The 15,798-nt window shown below is 38.1% G+C and overlaps 1 protein-coding gene across 1 annotated transcript in view; it reads right to left on the minus strand.

Annotated features, from left to right (window-relative positions):
* ATP6AP1 (ATPase H+ transporting accessory protein 1) overlaps positions 1–15,798 on the minus strand; it is a 45,868-nt gene that overhangs the window by 21,562 nt on the left and 8,508 nt on the right. The window contains exons 4-6 of the mRNA XM_051795541.1: positions 13,051–13,244; positions 11,981–12,024; positions 8,314–8,399 (exon numbers count right to left, since the gene is read on the minus strand). Of these exons, the coding sequence (XP_051651501.1) occupies positions 8,314–8,399; positions 11,981–12,024; positions 13,051–13,244 (324 nt within the window). The remainder of the gene's footprint in view (positions 1–8,313; positions 8,400–11,980; positions 12,025–13,050; positions 13,245–15,798) is intronic.

Consider the following 15,798-nt stretch of genomic DNA (forward strand, 5'->3'; position numbering starts at 1 on the left):
TGAACAGCACAGGCATCAGCATCAATCCTCATAGAATTCCACTGGCAAATACTCCCCACCGTGAACATTAATCCTTTATTTTTACCCTTTGTTTCCTACCTTTAATGTTTTTTACTTTGTCTCCAAAATAATTCTACTTTTTTATCTTTTTTACTCTAGCAACACAATTACTTCTACCTGTACATTTTATGCCTCTCAGAGAACACTGAATCCATATTGTATTTTCTTTATATATATCCACATATTTATGACTTCAGTTTCAATTAATTTTGTCAGTATGGAAGGTAGGCTTTCCAAATGCCATGTCACACTTGAAAATTCCTCATCCTCTGAGATGAAGGTTGAACTATTTCATAATTTTCATATATATTATACAAATTATAATTTAAAAGTTGTACATTAGAAATCACGATGACAGTTTGGCAGTTTCCTATTTTAGTTTAAACTTAGGTGAAAAACATACAACCTTGATGATATGACACTATTAATTTTATTGATTTATTCTGAAATCTCTTCTATTGCCACCTCAGTAGCAGAAAAAGCTCTTGATGCTCAATGATTTTTGAAAAAAGTCTCTGAACTGAGAACTTGTCTATGTTCTACTATAGCAATAATCAACACACAGGTCATTTAGCTTTGCATTGTAACTCATTTTTCTGAGTTCTTCTTTTTCATTAGATCCAGTACTCTCTGAAAGAATTCCTGTCTAATGTGTTTTTATGAATAGTTTTTATGTCTTGTGCATATCATTCCTCTGAATCTCTTTAGGCCTATCATATAATATGGTACTAAATTTGCAAGAATTTATATTCCTTTTAATTTTCCTTATGCATACAGGAGTGTGCTTTTTGAAGCATGGCTTTATTACTTCTATCTCACTCTGCTAATTATGGCACGGTTTGGTATATTTCCATGTGAGGAGGAGGGTGAGGGGAAAAATGCTTTTTTACATATATTTTGACCTTTTAATATGTTGTGTTAAAACTGTTTGTATTCCAGATAGAAACAGTGTCAGTCAACATAATTAGTAGAGACTACTGGACAATTCATCAAATCACAGATAGATGGATTATTTAGATCTTTAGGTTAAAGTCATATCACTTGGATGCTGTGTTCAACCTTTGCCTTCAAAGACTGTTCTCAGAATAGGACTCTAGAATTCTCAGAATATTTATCTTTGTCTCCTTGAATCCTAACTTCTTTTAAGACACAACAGCCATCCTTTACATATCTATTCTCTCACTCTAATACTTTTATAACCTTGGAATTTTCCTTCCTGAAAGTTTTTAGCATGCCTACCAACATTTCATATCAATATGTTTGTTTACAGTTACACACTGTAAAATAGGATATATTCTATCCTATTTTAGCCTTATACTTTAATTTTATTCTAAATTATTAGTTTATGACCTCTGCTCATATATGAATATATATATGTATCTTTTAGAGTATTCATTGAAATTTTTATACCTGCATTTTACAAATTCCTTTTTTTTTCTTGGGAGACAATTCATCCTCACCCATGTCCTTCTCCACCATCCCTCCTCCACTTCAGTATTCCCAGTCCTTAGTTTTAAATGCAAAATAAACACAACTTGCTAATTTGATCTGTATGGAACATTTGTACAGGCTTCATCTATGCCTTAAAAAGTTAACAGCAGAAAATAACAAAATTGTTCTGATCAGATAAGAATAATATCTTACTTCCATGCTGCCCTTCATTTAGCAGTGAAGTCAATGAGCATATATATATATATATAAACATAATGTAAAATGTAAGCTAAAGTTGTAAAAATGTTTAAAGGAAGTGAATCTTAACTCACCTTAGTGCAAAGTCTAGAGTTAAAGGTTTTCAGTTAAAAGTTTTCAGTTATTTCCCTGAATTCCCCACTAACACATGGCATGAATCATACAGAATTGCTAACAAGCATGTCTCACATCTGTGTCATTCAATTTCAAAGCTAATTTTGCTAAATGTTTTCCTCTTTCTTTTTTCCCCTCCAGCATGACAACTAACTGGCTACAACCAGCCTTAAATGATTCTTTGTAATTATTTAAAAATACTCTACCTGTATTAGAAAAATATACTCAAAACTGAATTCTACCTGTATAAGAAAAGAATGCTCAAAACTGAGTTAAATAGGAAATAATCAAGTGTACATTCTTCATCTACAAGTCAAAGCTTATTTTTAATTATAATGGCATTCTTTAAGTGGGGAGAGGAGAGGACTAAAGGATGAGGAAATCCTCTGTTTTCTTCTTTTAGGCTGGAAACATCGATGCTTTATTATACTATGTTAAACAATAATTGCTCAAATGTAAAAATACAAGACTAAATGAATAAGGCAATTCCTGTATTCAAGGATGAATGAGGATATTAAACCTTCACCCCTGCAACTCCTGCAAATGGCATTATAAGCATTTTTCTAATGCTTCATTCATGGGAAAGCTCATTTTATATAGTGTTTAAGTATAGTAAATGGTCAAAAGCATTCCATTAACCAGAAGCTGTGAAGTCAATGGGGTGGCTGTTGCAGCATTTAGCCTCCTCAGAGTGGTAAAAGGAATAGTCAACAAAACAGAGAGGAGCTGGATGTAAGTGGAAGATGAAGCAGAGCAAAATGTGATGCATTTTAAAAAATATGTTAGGTAGAAGGTAGAAACAAAGAAAATGTAAGCACAAGCACTTGCCAAAGAACATAAAAACTTTTCATACTCTTTTCAGCTGGGGTGCACATCAATAGCACCTCAGGATACTATCAAGAGGTGTTTTTTAAGAGTCAAAAGTAACCACTCGTGCTGCAGATTCCAATGTTACTTTTGGCTGAATAAAGTTTCTATAACTCATACTGCTTGGATCTGAGTGGAATCAAAGACTTAACACACAGAAACACCAACTAGAGCAGAAAGCTTGTAAAATGAAGCAGCCCAAGGCTGATGGTAGCTGAAGCTCTCTGAAAATGTGGAGGCAGCAGAGAAGGTTCGCAGTGCATTTCACAGTGCATCTGTAACAAGCGAAATCAACAAAACGAATATCAGCTGGGACATAGCCATAAATCTCCTTTTAGCAATTTGTAGTCCCTTAGCATTCAATCTAACTGGAAAAAGATGACAACTATAAAACTCTCTTGCAGCTTCAGAAGAAAACTAGTAAAAATGTTACATGGACACCATGAGAATCTGAAGGATGGGAAACATGATGAGATTTATTATTTGAAGCATTAACTTTAAATCACTGCAGCCTTTTTAACCTCTCCAACTACAACAGCAGAGTAAAATTATGCATTACAACCACAAGCAAAAAAACATAACTAGCAGCAAGCACAAGTAGAAGGGTGACCTTGATCAAAGACCCCAAGAACACAGAAATTTATATATTCACGAGAACTACTGACGCAAGAGTGGAACAAGGACTGCAGAGGCATTTTGTTCTCCAGAAGAAAAATTAGCAATCAAATGAGTTTCAAAGGAAAGAAAGGTCTTGGTAGGAGACTCCTCAATTCTTGGGACAAGTTTCTGTTTTTTAATGGAAAAAAAATATGAGAAATGTTGAGTGAGAGTTGTCTGACTAAACATATATCAAGATCTGACCTCAGCATGAGGACTGCCTTTATGGTTGTCAGAGACAAAGGAGATTATCATTCTGCAGCTGTCTCCTACAAAACAGTCAGAAGGATTATACCCTAAAAAGTCCTTGATTGTAAAGAGAACCTTGTTTGATAACTTCAAATGTAGACCTATACACTTCACTTGCTCAGAATTAGGTGTTACAAGTCATTCTCTCAGTGTCACCCCGACTCAGCCACACCTAGAAGGCAAAGCATTTCAGAACAAGTCATAAGACTTAGCACTTGCTTTGTTGGAGGAAGGCAGCTCTTTTATGAGATGATGGGAGGAATCATGAACTGCTTAGTGAAACCATTTCAAGCAGGTCACAAAGTAGTTTCTCTTTCAGAGTCTTAATTCTGCCTTCCAGCTTCAAATCATAGAATAGCTTGGGTTGAAAGATACCTTAAAGATCATGTAGTTCCAATCCCCTGCCGTGGGCAGGGACACCTTCCACTAGACCAGGTTTCTCAGAGCCCCATCCAACCTGGCCTTGACACTTCCAGGGATGGGGCATCCATAACTTCTCTGGGCAACCTCTTAAAGTGCCTTACTACCCTCACAGTAAAGAATTTCTTCCTAATATCTAATCTAAACACACTCTCAGTTTAAAGCCATTCTCCTTTGTCCTATCACTACATGCCCTTGTAAAAAGTCCCTCTCCAGATTTCTTTTAGGCTCCCTTCAGGTACTGAAAGGCTGCAATTATTTCACCCTGAAGCTTTCCCTTCTCCAGGCTGAGCAATCCCAATTCACTCAGCCTTTCCTCATAGAAGTGGTGCTCTAGCCCTCCAATCATGCTGAAATTGGAACAGAACAAGAGCCAGCCTGAACAAATCTCCATCATGCGCTGGGGTAATGAACTGATAATTATGATAGCCCAAAGGCATCTCTGTCTGCACTGACTAAACCAAGCAGCTCTTTCTCATCAAATCAGAAAAGAGGCTCAATCATAGGGGAGTTTTGCTTCCTGTCTCATTAATTCACTTTCTGTGAAGCCAATATCAGTCTGGAACCTTTTCCAACATATGCATTTCTCACGTTTTTTTTTCTCTGCTTGAGGCAATGGAAGAACAAAAGAATGTAATGTGATGATGCTTTTAAGCCATTAACTGCCCAACAGCAAGGAGGTAGAGCTTCTGGGAGAGAAGCATCTCAAAAATGCCCATTTTTGGGAGGTTCATCATATAAAATTAATTTAAGTGACTAGAAGGAGTTGTCCTTTTATTTTTTTCAAGTGTAATTACCTAAAGCTGATCTCCTTAATCACTGAGAATAAGGCAACTTAGTAAATGCAAATCTCTCATACTGAATGACTGCTATTGATTTACAAATGCACTAAGTAATGTAAACTCTTTCTCAATATGATTAAAGCCTTTTACTTCTCATATATATTGATTTTGGCTATCACTGGGGAGCTTCTAGATCATACAATAGAAACTTTATAGCTTAAGTAAAGGGAGTTAAGTACTTTTGCTTATGGTTATGAAACAGTTCTTATCTTTCATGGTTCAAGCACAGCCAAAGACATGCAGTACATGCTAAGAAGAGTTTACATGCAAATATACAGACTGATGAACTCTCAAAGGTACATTATGCTGTCTTTTCTAGCTCTGTACAGAAGTACCTTGAGTGCAGTAAAATAACTTAAAGTTGTCATGAGGGGAAAAAATGTTTCAAATGGCTTTTATAAATTCAATATAGCATTGAATTTATACAACTAAGAAAAGTTTAAATTGTTAATTTTTAAAAAATGTAGAATATCTTAAAAGACATTGATTTAATTATTTAGAAGTGCTTCAGTTGCTTGAACTGTTACTTTAATTTAGAAAGCCTTTGAAATATGCAGAGATTTAAAACTCAACAAACTTTTAAAATCGATCAAAAAATTCCTTCTCTTAACTCTATTCTTTCATTAATTAAAAATATTTTTCATTCCAGTTGTTCTAAATGCAATTTTCAGCTAAGAATGCCCGTGTGCCTTTGGTTTCAAACAGTAAAGAGCCACAATAATTAAGTAATTTTTATTTTTATTTTGGATCTTTTTTAAAGAAAAAAACAAAAACTCAGAGAAAAAACCAGTTTACGAGCTTTGCAAGAACAGGCAGGCAACTCAAGAAGACTACAAGGATGTCATTAGGTCACATAGAGAGAAAATTAGAAAGGCAAAAACTCAGCTAGAACTCAATCTGGCAACTGCTGTGAAAGAAAATAAAAAGTGTTTTTATAAATATATTAACAACAAAAGGAATGCCAAGGAAAATCTCTATCCTTTATTGGATGCAGGGGAAAGAGGGGAATGTTGTAACCAAGGATGAGGAAAAGACTGAGGTACTTAATGCCTTCTTTGCCTCAGTCTTTAACAGAAAGACCAGTTATCCTCAGGGCAACCTGCCCCCTGAACTCGTAGACAGGAACTGGGAACAGAATAGAATGCCTGTAATCCAAGAGGAAGTAGTGACCTACTGTGTCACTTAGACACTCACAAGTCTATGGTATCAGATGAGATTCACCTGAGGGTACTGAGGGAGCTGGTAGAAGAGCTTGCCAAGCCACTTTCCATCATTTACCAGCAGTCCTGGCAAACCGGGGAGGTCCCAGATGATTGGAGGTTGGCCAGTGTCACATCCATCTAGAAGGGTCAGCAGCAGTATCAAGGGAATACAGGTCTGTCAGCCTGACCTCATTGCCAGGGAAGGTTATGGACACAGATTATCTTGAGTGCAATCACATGGCACGTACAGGACCACAAAGGGGATCAGGCCCACCCAGCACAGGTTTAGGAAAAGCAGGTCCTGCTTGACCAACCTGATCTCCTTTTTATGACCGAGTGACCCACATAGCAGATGAGGGAAAGGTTGTGGATGTTGTCTACCTGGACTTCAGTAAAGCCTTTGATACTGTCTCCCACAGCATTCTCTTGGAGAACCTGACAGCCCATGGCTTGGAGAGGAGCAGTCTTCACTGGCTCAAAACCTGGCTGGACAGCTGGGCCCAGAGAGTCGTGGTGAATGGTGCTACATCTATTGGGGTTCCCCAGGGCTCAGTGTTGGGCCAGTCCTGTTTAACTTCTTTATCAATTATGTGGATGAGGAAATGGACAGCACCCTCAGTAAGTTTGCAGGTAGCACCAAGCTGGGCCAGAATGTTGATCTGCTGGAGGGTAGGAAGGGTCTGCAGGTGGATGGGGACAGGCTGGATCGATGGGCCAAGGCCAATTGTAGGAGATTCAACAAGGCAAAGTGCTGAATCCTGCACCTGAGTCAAAACAACCCCACGCACCACTACAGGCTTGGAGCAGAGTGGTTGGAAAGTGGTCCAGCAGAAGAGGACCTCAGAGTGCTGGTTGACAGTCAGAATGAACATGAGCCCAGGTGGCCAAGAAGGCCAAAGGCATCCAGGGCTGTATCAGAAATAGTGTGGCCAGCAGGACCAGGGCAGTGATCGTTCCCCTGTACTCAGCACTACTGAGGTCACACCTTGAGTGCTGTGTCCAGTTCTGGGTCCCTCATGACAAGAAAGACATTGAGGTACTGGAACGAGTCTAGAGAAGGGCAACAAAGCTGGTGAAGGGTCTAGAGAGCAATTCATATGAGAAGCAGATGGGGCTGTTCAGCCTGGAGAGGAGACTCAGGGGAGACTTTATTGCTCTCTAGAACTACACGAAAGGAGGTTGTGGCCAGGTGGGTGTTGACCTCTTCTCCCTGGCAACTAGTGACAGGATGACAGGAAATGGTCTCAAGCTGCACCAGGGGAGGTTCAGGTTGGACATCAGGGAGAATTTCTTCACTGAAAGGATTGTCAAACATTGAAACAGGCTGCCCAGGGAGGTGGTGGAATCATCATCCCTGGAAGTGTGGAAGAAACTGGATGTGGCGCTTAGTGCTATATAGTTGACATGATGGTGTTCAGTCAAAGGTGATCGGTCAAATGATCTTAGAAATCCTTTCAAACCCTAATGATTCTATGATTGTGTTACCATATCAGGAACTCAGATGTGTTACCACTGGAACAGGTAGACGTGTTTCTTTCAAAGTTGCATTTTTTAGGATTCAGCCCATCTCTCATATGTTTCTCTTTATAATGGCAACTGGATTCTGTTTTCCTCAAGGCAGGACTCTCTTTCATTTAATCACATTAAAATTAAAAATTGAATATTTTTTGATTTCAACCTGAATGTCATACAAAAAGATAACTCTTCATAAATAACTATTCTGCATTGCTATTTACTGTTAACATGATATGATGTGATCTATAAATGATGTTCTGATTATTAACTTCCAGCTGTAAATACTAAGTACTGACTAAAAGGAATGAAACTAATTAATTTTAAAATGGATACATTACTAGCCTTCAATAAATTAATAACACTGTTTTTATTGAAGCTTGATAAGGTTCCATGCAGAACTCACTATGAAACCATTGGACTTAAATGGAGAAAAAAATCCATAATTTACAGTTCCTAAAAACAACAATAAGTTCTAAAGACAATGGCAGATTTATGGTCTCCTAAAACAGTAAAACTTCTATAGTTATGTGATATAGCTATCGTACATGAAAATTCGTGTAATATTTTCTGGTCAAAACCTCATATAATACAGATTGCTTTCCTGTGCAATCTTTAAAATCATCTACAGCATTTCTCTGTAAACATTAAATTGTTGAATGATAAAAATCTGACAGTTCTAGGCACTGAAGATTACTCACCCTTGAAGGTCTCGCTGCAGTAAAAATTACTGAAAAATGAATCCCTCGTTCCTGCAGATCCATGGTCACTTTTCTGATTATTTTGTCTGTAAATAGAAATATGTATAATTTAACAAACTCTGTAAGATTAGAAAGCTAAAATCCTACAGTAGTTGGAGAAGTAATAAGCTAGATGTTTAAGCTTATTTGCTCTATTTAAGCAATTCAAGCGCTCATACCATTTACAGGTCAATAGGTAAAAATGGGATGACATGTTCAGTGTCTTGACAAATGCAAAATTTCAGTAAAATAATACCAAAAAAATACATTACAACAGTACAGAAAAAGGAGTGATTTTGAAACTGAAAGGTAAGTATCATAGAAACAGTACCCAAAAGTTTGAACTTTGGGCAATTGAAAACAAGAGCAGAAGAAATCACTTAAGAGATGAGAGCAGGACACATATACTGTTAGTCAAAGGACCAATTAATAAATAAATAATAAAGTTTAAGAAGTATTATTCTGTGAATTACAAAGTATACAGAACCTATCACTGAGAAACAATACTCAAAACACAGTGCTTAGTGTGGAGCATAATATGCATAATATTGGTAACAATATTTCTTTTGGCTTCAGTGGATTTAAAGCCTGATTCTGCACCCTCAATGGGATACAGAAAATTTTGCTGTTGACTACAGTGGAGGCCAAAGGAGAAATAAGGTGGAATATTTCTGGAAAAGGAAGGAGAAGTCTAGCAAGGAAGAGAGGACCTTTCAAAGAAGTCAATTATACCTCTACAGAAGATCCTCCTTCAGTTCTGAAACCACAGGCAGTTGCAACAAATACTTAAAACCGATAAGTATTTTCAAGATCTATGCAGAAATATTAACATCTGCTTATAATAAGGAGCATAATAGTTGTGAATCATGAACATTATTAGTCTTGTTATTTGGACTGCTAGAGAAACAAGCAAGCAGACTCACATTTACTGTTTCAGTGCCTTCCCACTTCTCATCCATGTACCAGACTGGTGAATGGATATTTTATAGCCTGGACACACAGATTTCTCAGGTTTTGAGGTTATATTTTACAGAAATTGTGTTTTATTTTCATGTACTGGAAATGGAGCTTTTATTATTATCCTCTTTAATCTCTTCTATTTACCCTAATTATGGTCTCCTGGCTGAGTAAAATGTTTAGCTTCTGTAAGAATGCAAATGCATTGGTTTTCCTGCAGGTTTTAACCAATCTGACTGCCTTATACCAGTCAAGAGTCATAGCTATTTATATTTTCCTTCTAAAAATTATTGTTAAAAGGATCTACTATAAGAAATATACTTATTAGTCAGAAAAACAACTGCTTAACTACTACTACTGTAATTACATTGGTTATGGAGATCTAAGGCATTACATAACATAGATTCATAGATTCATAAATTTTGGAAATTCTCATCAGATTCATAGATTTTGGAAATTCTCATCAGTCTCAGCTAAAATTTGCAGAAGAAAAAATAATACTTATAAAAATGCATAGATTGACTTCGGTTTTTTCTTTCATTAAAGGAATCAATAGCTTTCTGAAATAACATGTTATTTGCATTTCACTTCAGAAAGGAGCTACATGTAACTATAGTTACCAGTAGCATCTATAACTCTTGCCTTTGGGAAGATTCTAGGGGCAATTCCTTCATTCAGAGAAGCTTTTGTGAACAGAGTTGATATAGATCTTTGTCTGTGATCAGAACTCTACCTTGCTAATGAAGTATTTTCAAATTCTCCAAGGAAAAGGGCCCAGGTTGTCCACCATACTTTAAAGGCCCTAAATTATATGCCTACATGAGAGCAGTAGTGCAGATTTTGCACTTGGCCATGCAAAGTGGCACATCTTCCCTGATCCACACATCTTTTTCCCAATTAACAGCTAGCTGACACTAACCCAAGAATTGGCATAGCCTGATCTTCCGTCCTCCCACAGGTCTCCCATTAACTCCGCTTTTCCAAAACAAAGTGGCCTGAGACAACAGTGGCATGAGTAGACAGCATGCCCTGGCCTCCAAAAGGGCCAGCCGTGTCCTGAGTGCATCAGGCAAAGCATCGCCAGCCAGTTGAGAGAGGTGATTGTCCTGCTCTGCTCTGCACTGAGGCGCCCTCACCTTGAATATTGTGTGCAGTTAGGCTAGACATTAAGCTATTAGAGAGTGTCCAAAAGAGGGCAATGAAGATGGTGAAGGGCCTTGAGCGGAAGCCACTTGAGAAGTGGCTGAGGGTACTTGGTTTGTTCAGCCTGGAGAAGATGAGACTGAGGGGAGACCTCACTGCAACCTTCAACATCCTCATGAGGAGAAGTGGAGGGGCAGGCACTGATCTCTTCACTCTTGTGACCAGTGACAGGACTGGAGGAAATGGCATGAAACTGAGCCAGGGAAGGTTTAGTTTGGATATCAGGAAAAGATTTTTCACCCAGGGGGTGGCTGGGTACTTGGACAGGCTCCCCAGGAAAGTTGGTCACAGCACCAAGCCTGACAGAGTTCAAGAAGAGTTTGGACAATGCTTTCAGGCACATGGGGCTGTCCTGTGCAGGGCCAGCAGCTGGACTCAATGATCCTTGTGGGTCCCTTCCAGCTCAGCATATTCTATGATTCTATGGTTTGGGAAGCTTATTCTACAGTCTGTGCAGCTGATGAAAGAACTGTCCCATAAAGAAAAAGCCAATGTTTAGCCAAGGCCAATATTAAGCCAAGGCTTAATGCTCTGGGGACAAGAAAAGAGAACAAAATAACTCCTCTGCCATTCAGAGGTGGAAATTCAACCACTTGAGTATAAAACCCATTCATTTTGGAGTACTGCAAAAACATAGAAAAGGACTCACTAATGATTTCAGTACTAAGGTACTTTTTTCTTAATTTCAAAACTCCTTCTGATTTTACACCCCCAGCTCTGAACAGAAACAGTCATTGGCACTAATAACACTGTTTAATTATCAGCCCACTACACTACACTGTATACCCCCAAAACTACCACGTCAGTGATTTGCAGACCTTATAACTCAATCCCTAATCTAGAGTTGTAAGTGAAAGCCCTGTGAAAAAATAAGATGCCTCTCAGTGCCTCTTTGGTGTATGGCACCTCTTTTTCAACCAGACGCTAGGGAAGAAAAAGGTTTTTTTATAGTGTCATATGGAAAGATTCAACTCTAACAAGTAGCCCTTAATAACCACAGTCCCAATAAAAGACTGATATCAAAGGCAATGAATTGTTTTACAAAGATTAGAAAAACATTTCCTATTCATGCAGACACCCTCTGTTGAGATCAAGGCCTTGGAACTGCTGGATGAGCCTGGCACCTTCAGCTCCCAGTGTGCAAGGTGAGAAACAAGGAGGCAGTCCAAGCTGCATGGAGACACAGGGTTCATACTTGGAGCACGAACAAAGACCCATGCCTGAAGCAGAGATGAATTATCACTACATTTCAGGTCACAGAGCCGTATCCAGTTTGGTGGATTTTGAATCAGACCCTCAGTATTTCAACACTATGATAATTGTCTGCTTATAAGTACTACAGATGGGGGGGAGTAAAATCTTTAAATAGTAAAAAGCAAAGACCAAGAACTAGAGTACACAATCAGCTCCAGTGACAACACAGACTTAAATGATGAAATGTTGGTTATATCTTGGTCATATTACTTACCATTTTCAGCAATTGCTTCTAGGGTGGAAATCTCTTTTAAACCACTACAGAAAGAGTGGAAGAAAAATAATTAAAAATCTTTTCTAGGAAAAACAATGAGAACCACAAACGTATGAAGATACTGACGAGTAAAATCATTACGGTCAGTGTCAGTCCCTCTATCATTCTCTCATCTCCTCCTAATGACCCTTTTCTTCTGCAAAGCCATTAAAATTACAAAGACCATATCTTCAGCTGATTCCTTAAACCCCTCAAACTTCCTAGGCTACTGATGTTATTTCGATCAATCTTTGGGCAGTTTTCTTTTCATTTGGCATTGGCCCCTTGTCTACCATTAGTACATGAGCTCCTTAAGACAAGTATCATGCCTCTTTTTGTGCAGTTATGTGACAGCTAGAATTGCACTTCTTTCGGACACAGATATACGCACCTTACACTGACATGTGTGTCATGATGTCCAAATGCCCAAGTAAAAGGCTGGGAAGAAGAAAGAGCAGGAGCAGCTAAGCAACTATGACTTATATTTTCTAAATATACATTCACCTGAAGGAACAGTCTCACTCTACTGTTAAATCACAGTCCTCATAGGGCTGGAAACATGAAGAATTATAGCCCACCTCTTCCTTCCAGAGTGATGAAGATCAGTCTCTTTATTCATATTAGCTTCAGGTTTGTCTGTATGATTAGTTGCTTGCTTATTTATTCTGCCAGGTTTTTTTGACCCCTGGTATGCCTTCTAGCAATTAATTCTGCAGGTTAATCATGTGTTGAGTAAAATAATTGAGCCTTTCTGCTAAAAGTGTGCTGTCATTTAGTTTTATCAGCTGTCCCTTTGTTCTCATATAATGAGTCAGACAAAATAGACATGCCTGACTGCCTTGCTCAACATAATTCATCTATTACACCTGGTAAGCTCATCAGGGGGCTTTGGAAAACACTGAATTCACCCTTGTAAGAGCCCTGTAAGCTTCTATTCTGTTTTTTGAATTTCCTGAATACAACTCATGTTTGCAAAAGCTCTAAAATTCATGCACACATTTGGGTCAGTTCTGTTTGTGATAAGCTCCTACCTGACAAGCGGTTGTAGTTGAACCACCAGTAAGTTTCCTTCGGATGCATTCATTTCCAGCTGAGACACATTGAGATTAGTTACATTTGTTAACTTCCAATCTCCTGACTCCTGAAGAAAGCTCAGAAGATACTTGGTAGCCTCACAGTCAACAGCTGGCAAAACTAAAGATGAAGGAGAAGACTGAAGAATTTCCTGTAATAAATTTATGAACAGTTTATTTACTTGCTTAATATTTAGTTGCTTAATAATTACACACAAACCTTCTTTTTTTTTTTTTTTTTTTTTTTTTTTTAAGTATCCTTAATTTAATATTCAAGGTGAGGAACCACCATGACAAACATCATGTGAATTCTCACCAGCCTGATGCTGGCTGCAGCCTGCTTCTGGAAAGGGGCAGTGGAGAGACACTTGTGTTGCTCTTATTCCTGAATATTCTTTCAGCAAGCTTAAAGTGCTCAGTTACACCATCTTCTTACTTGTCCTTTCCACACGTGTGGTGTAAGAGGAGAGACAGATGATGTAGAAGTTCTCAAGCTAAGAGTGTACTGGAGATGAGCGCTGCCAAAACCGAAGCTCACACAACCCTCTAACTAAATGCCCTCGTGAGTGACAAGGAACAATGTCAAACACCTCCATTTCCAGCAGCTTCAGTAAAGAGTCATATTTTGCATAATAAACACTCTGTACATCCTGGTGGTACAGCACATGGTACAGACAAGTGTCTAATTTGTAACTGCTAATTAACAAAAGCTATATATTTCAGGATGTACAGAGCCTCCAGACATAAAAACAAACAAAGCTTATGTCATGTACTTTCTACTTGAAGTAGAAAAGTAGCTTTGCTTGTTTATAAAGCTCAGGCTGAATTGGTTCAGATGATAAAGCATCAGAGTATCCATCAGCTTATTTACAATTCTCATAGCTGAGTTTCTGATAAAAATACTTGCGTGAAATGAATTGAAAAACATTCTCATTCTTTAAATTTTAAACCCTCATAGTCAAAAAAACATCTTTCCAAAGATTTTTCTTGATAATAAAATTAAATATTTGGGGAAACAAAATACAAGATGAAGACTTTGAAAATTATCAAAATTAATGTACCCCAACTTTAATGTTGTGGTAGGTTGACCCTGGCCTGATGCCAGGTGCCAACCAAATCTGCTTTGTCACTGCTCTCTTCAACTATACAAGGAAGAGGAAATAAAACAAAAGGCTCATGGGTCAGGAAGAGGTCACTCACTAACTACTGTCACGAGAAAAACAGACTTGACTTGGAGAAATTAATTACAACTTGTTAACATTGCTTTCCCATTTTCTACATTTAAGTCTAGACTAAGTCTGTCACTTAATCCAACATTCAGATATTCAGGTTGTTACAGACTCTTTCTCTCCCTCTGATGCAAGTGTTGGAGTGTTGCTAACACTTTCCTCCTACTGTTCTTTTTTCCTTTTTGTCTCTGGCTGCCTACCACTTTTTTGACCTGCTTTGGTTCTTTCTAATTGTTCACGTTTTCTTTCCTAGGCAAGGGCTAGTTATTTTCACATTTCTATAGATGCTTATAAGGGAGGATTATGCAGTATTGTCTGACTTGCCAGACTGATAAATAAAAAACTGCAGAAACTGAAATAGAGCAGAAAGCACTGATCTTGTTCACAGGTCTTTGAGTAGCAATTTTAGCACCACCTGGAAGGAAAAGATAAATTTTGTTTTGTTTACAGATATGAATTTAGAGCTGAAATTCTGAGCATTTCAATGATTTTGTTTTATTTTCAATATTTTAATCCCTTGTCCCATAGCAGCAGCCAGAATGACAGCAATCACTTTTTCCAAGGATATATATTAAGTAGATTACTCATATATTGTGGAATAAGATATAAAATACATCATTACTGAGAAATATCTGAATTGTGCCTCTGCTCCTAACCAATCCTACACTGCCACCTGTCTCAGCATCCAGCCATTGATATTCAACTGTTTTCCATCTGAAGGGTAGAAACAGCTGGATATCAATTCCTTAGCCTCAGTCATTCTAATCACACACATCTTGTTAGTCCATCTTGACATTTGGCAACAGTGCACTTTTCTCTTCAATACCCCTATGTTGCTTTACACATTTTAGGATTTCAGTTACTACGATTGTTCAAAACATGAGAACTGCAAAAGAGGGTGGAGAATGAAGAGGACTATTGAGAAACACCTGATTTTTCATCAAGTTAAAGAGAAGAGGTACAACCACACAGTAGCTAGGAACGGGAGAGGGAGGGGGAGGCGGAGAGGGAGAGAGAGGGGGAAAAAAAAGGGAAAGGGAAAGGGAAAGGGAAAGGGAAAGGGAAAGGGAAAGGGAAAGGGAAAGGGAAAGGGAAAGGGAAAGGGAAAGGGAAAGGGAAAGGGAAAGGGAAAGGGAAAGGGAAGAAAACCTCCTATTGAACTGTTAGATTGACAGCAGAACTTCCTACACTAAATGCAGTATCTATAACCTGTTTATGGGCAGCTTTGATTATGAGCACGTTTACTTTCTTTAGTGTCCCTTCAAGCAATCTCCCTGGTGAAACAGACAAGAAACATCATTCTTGGATGACATATACCACTGGTCAGGGTTTTTTGAAGGTAGGTTTGGGATGACTGTCCACATTTCTAGCCATCCTGAAGTAACTGCATTAGGATAAATCTATGCCCAGACTTACTTGTCCTTACTTCAGTGTTATAACTGCATTGATATTACACCTAAGCCATTTGAAGCTTGAA

The sequence above is a fragment of the Manacus candei genome, unplaced genomic scaffold (assembly GCF_025592945.1).
Source record: "Manacus candei isolate 608988 ecotype Guabito, Panama unplaced genomic scaffold, ASM2559294v1 h1tg000043l, whole genome shotgun sequence".
NCBI classification, from domain to species: Eukaryota; Metazoa; Chordata; class Aves; order Passeriformes; family Pipridae; genus Manacus; species Manacus candei.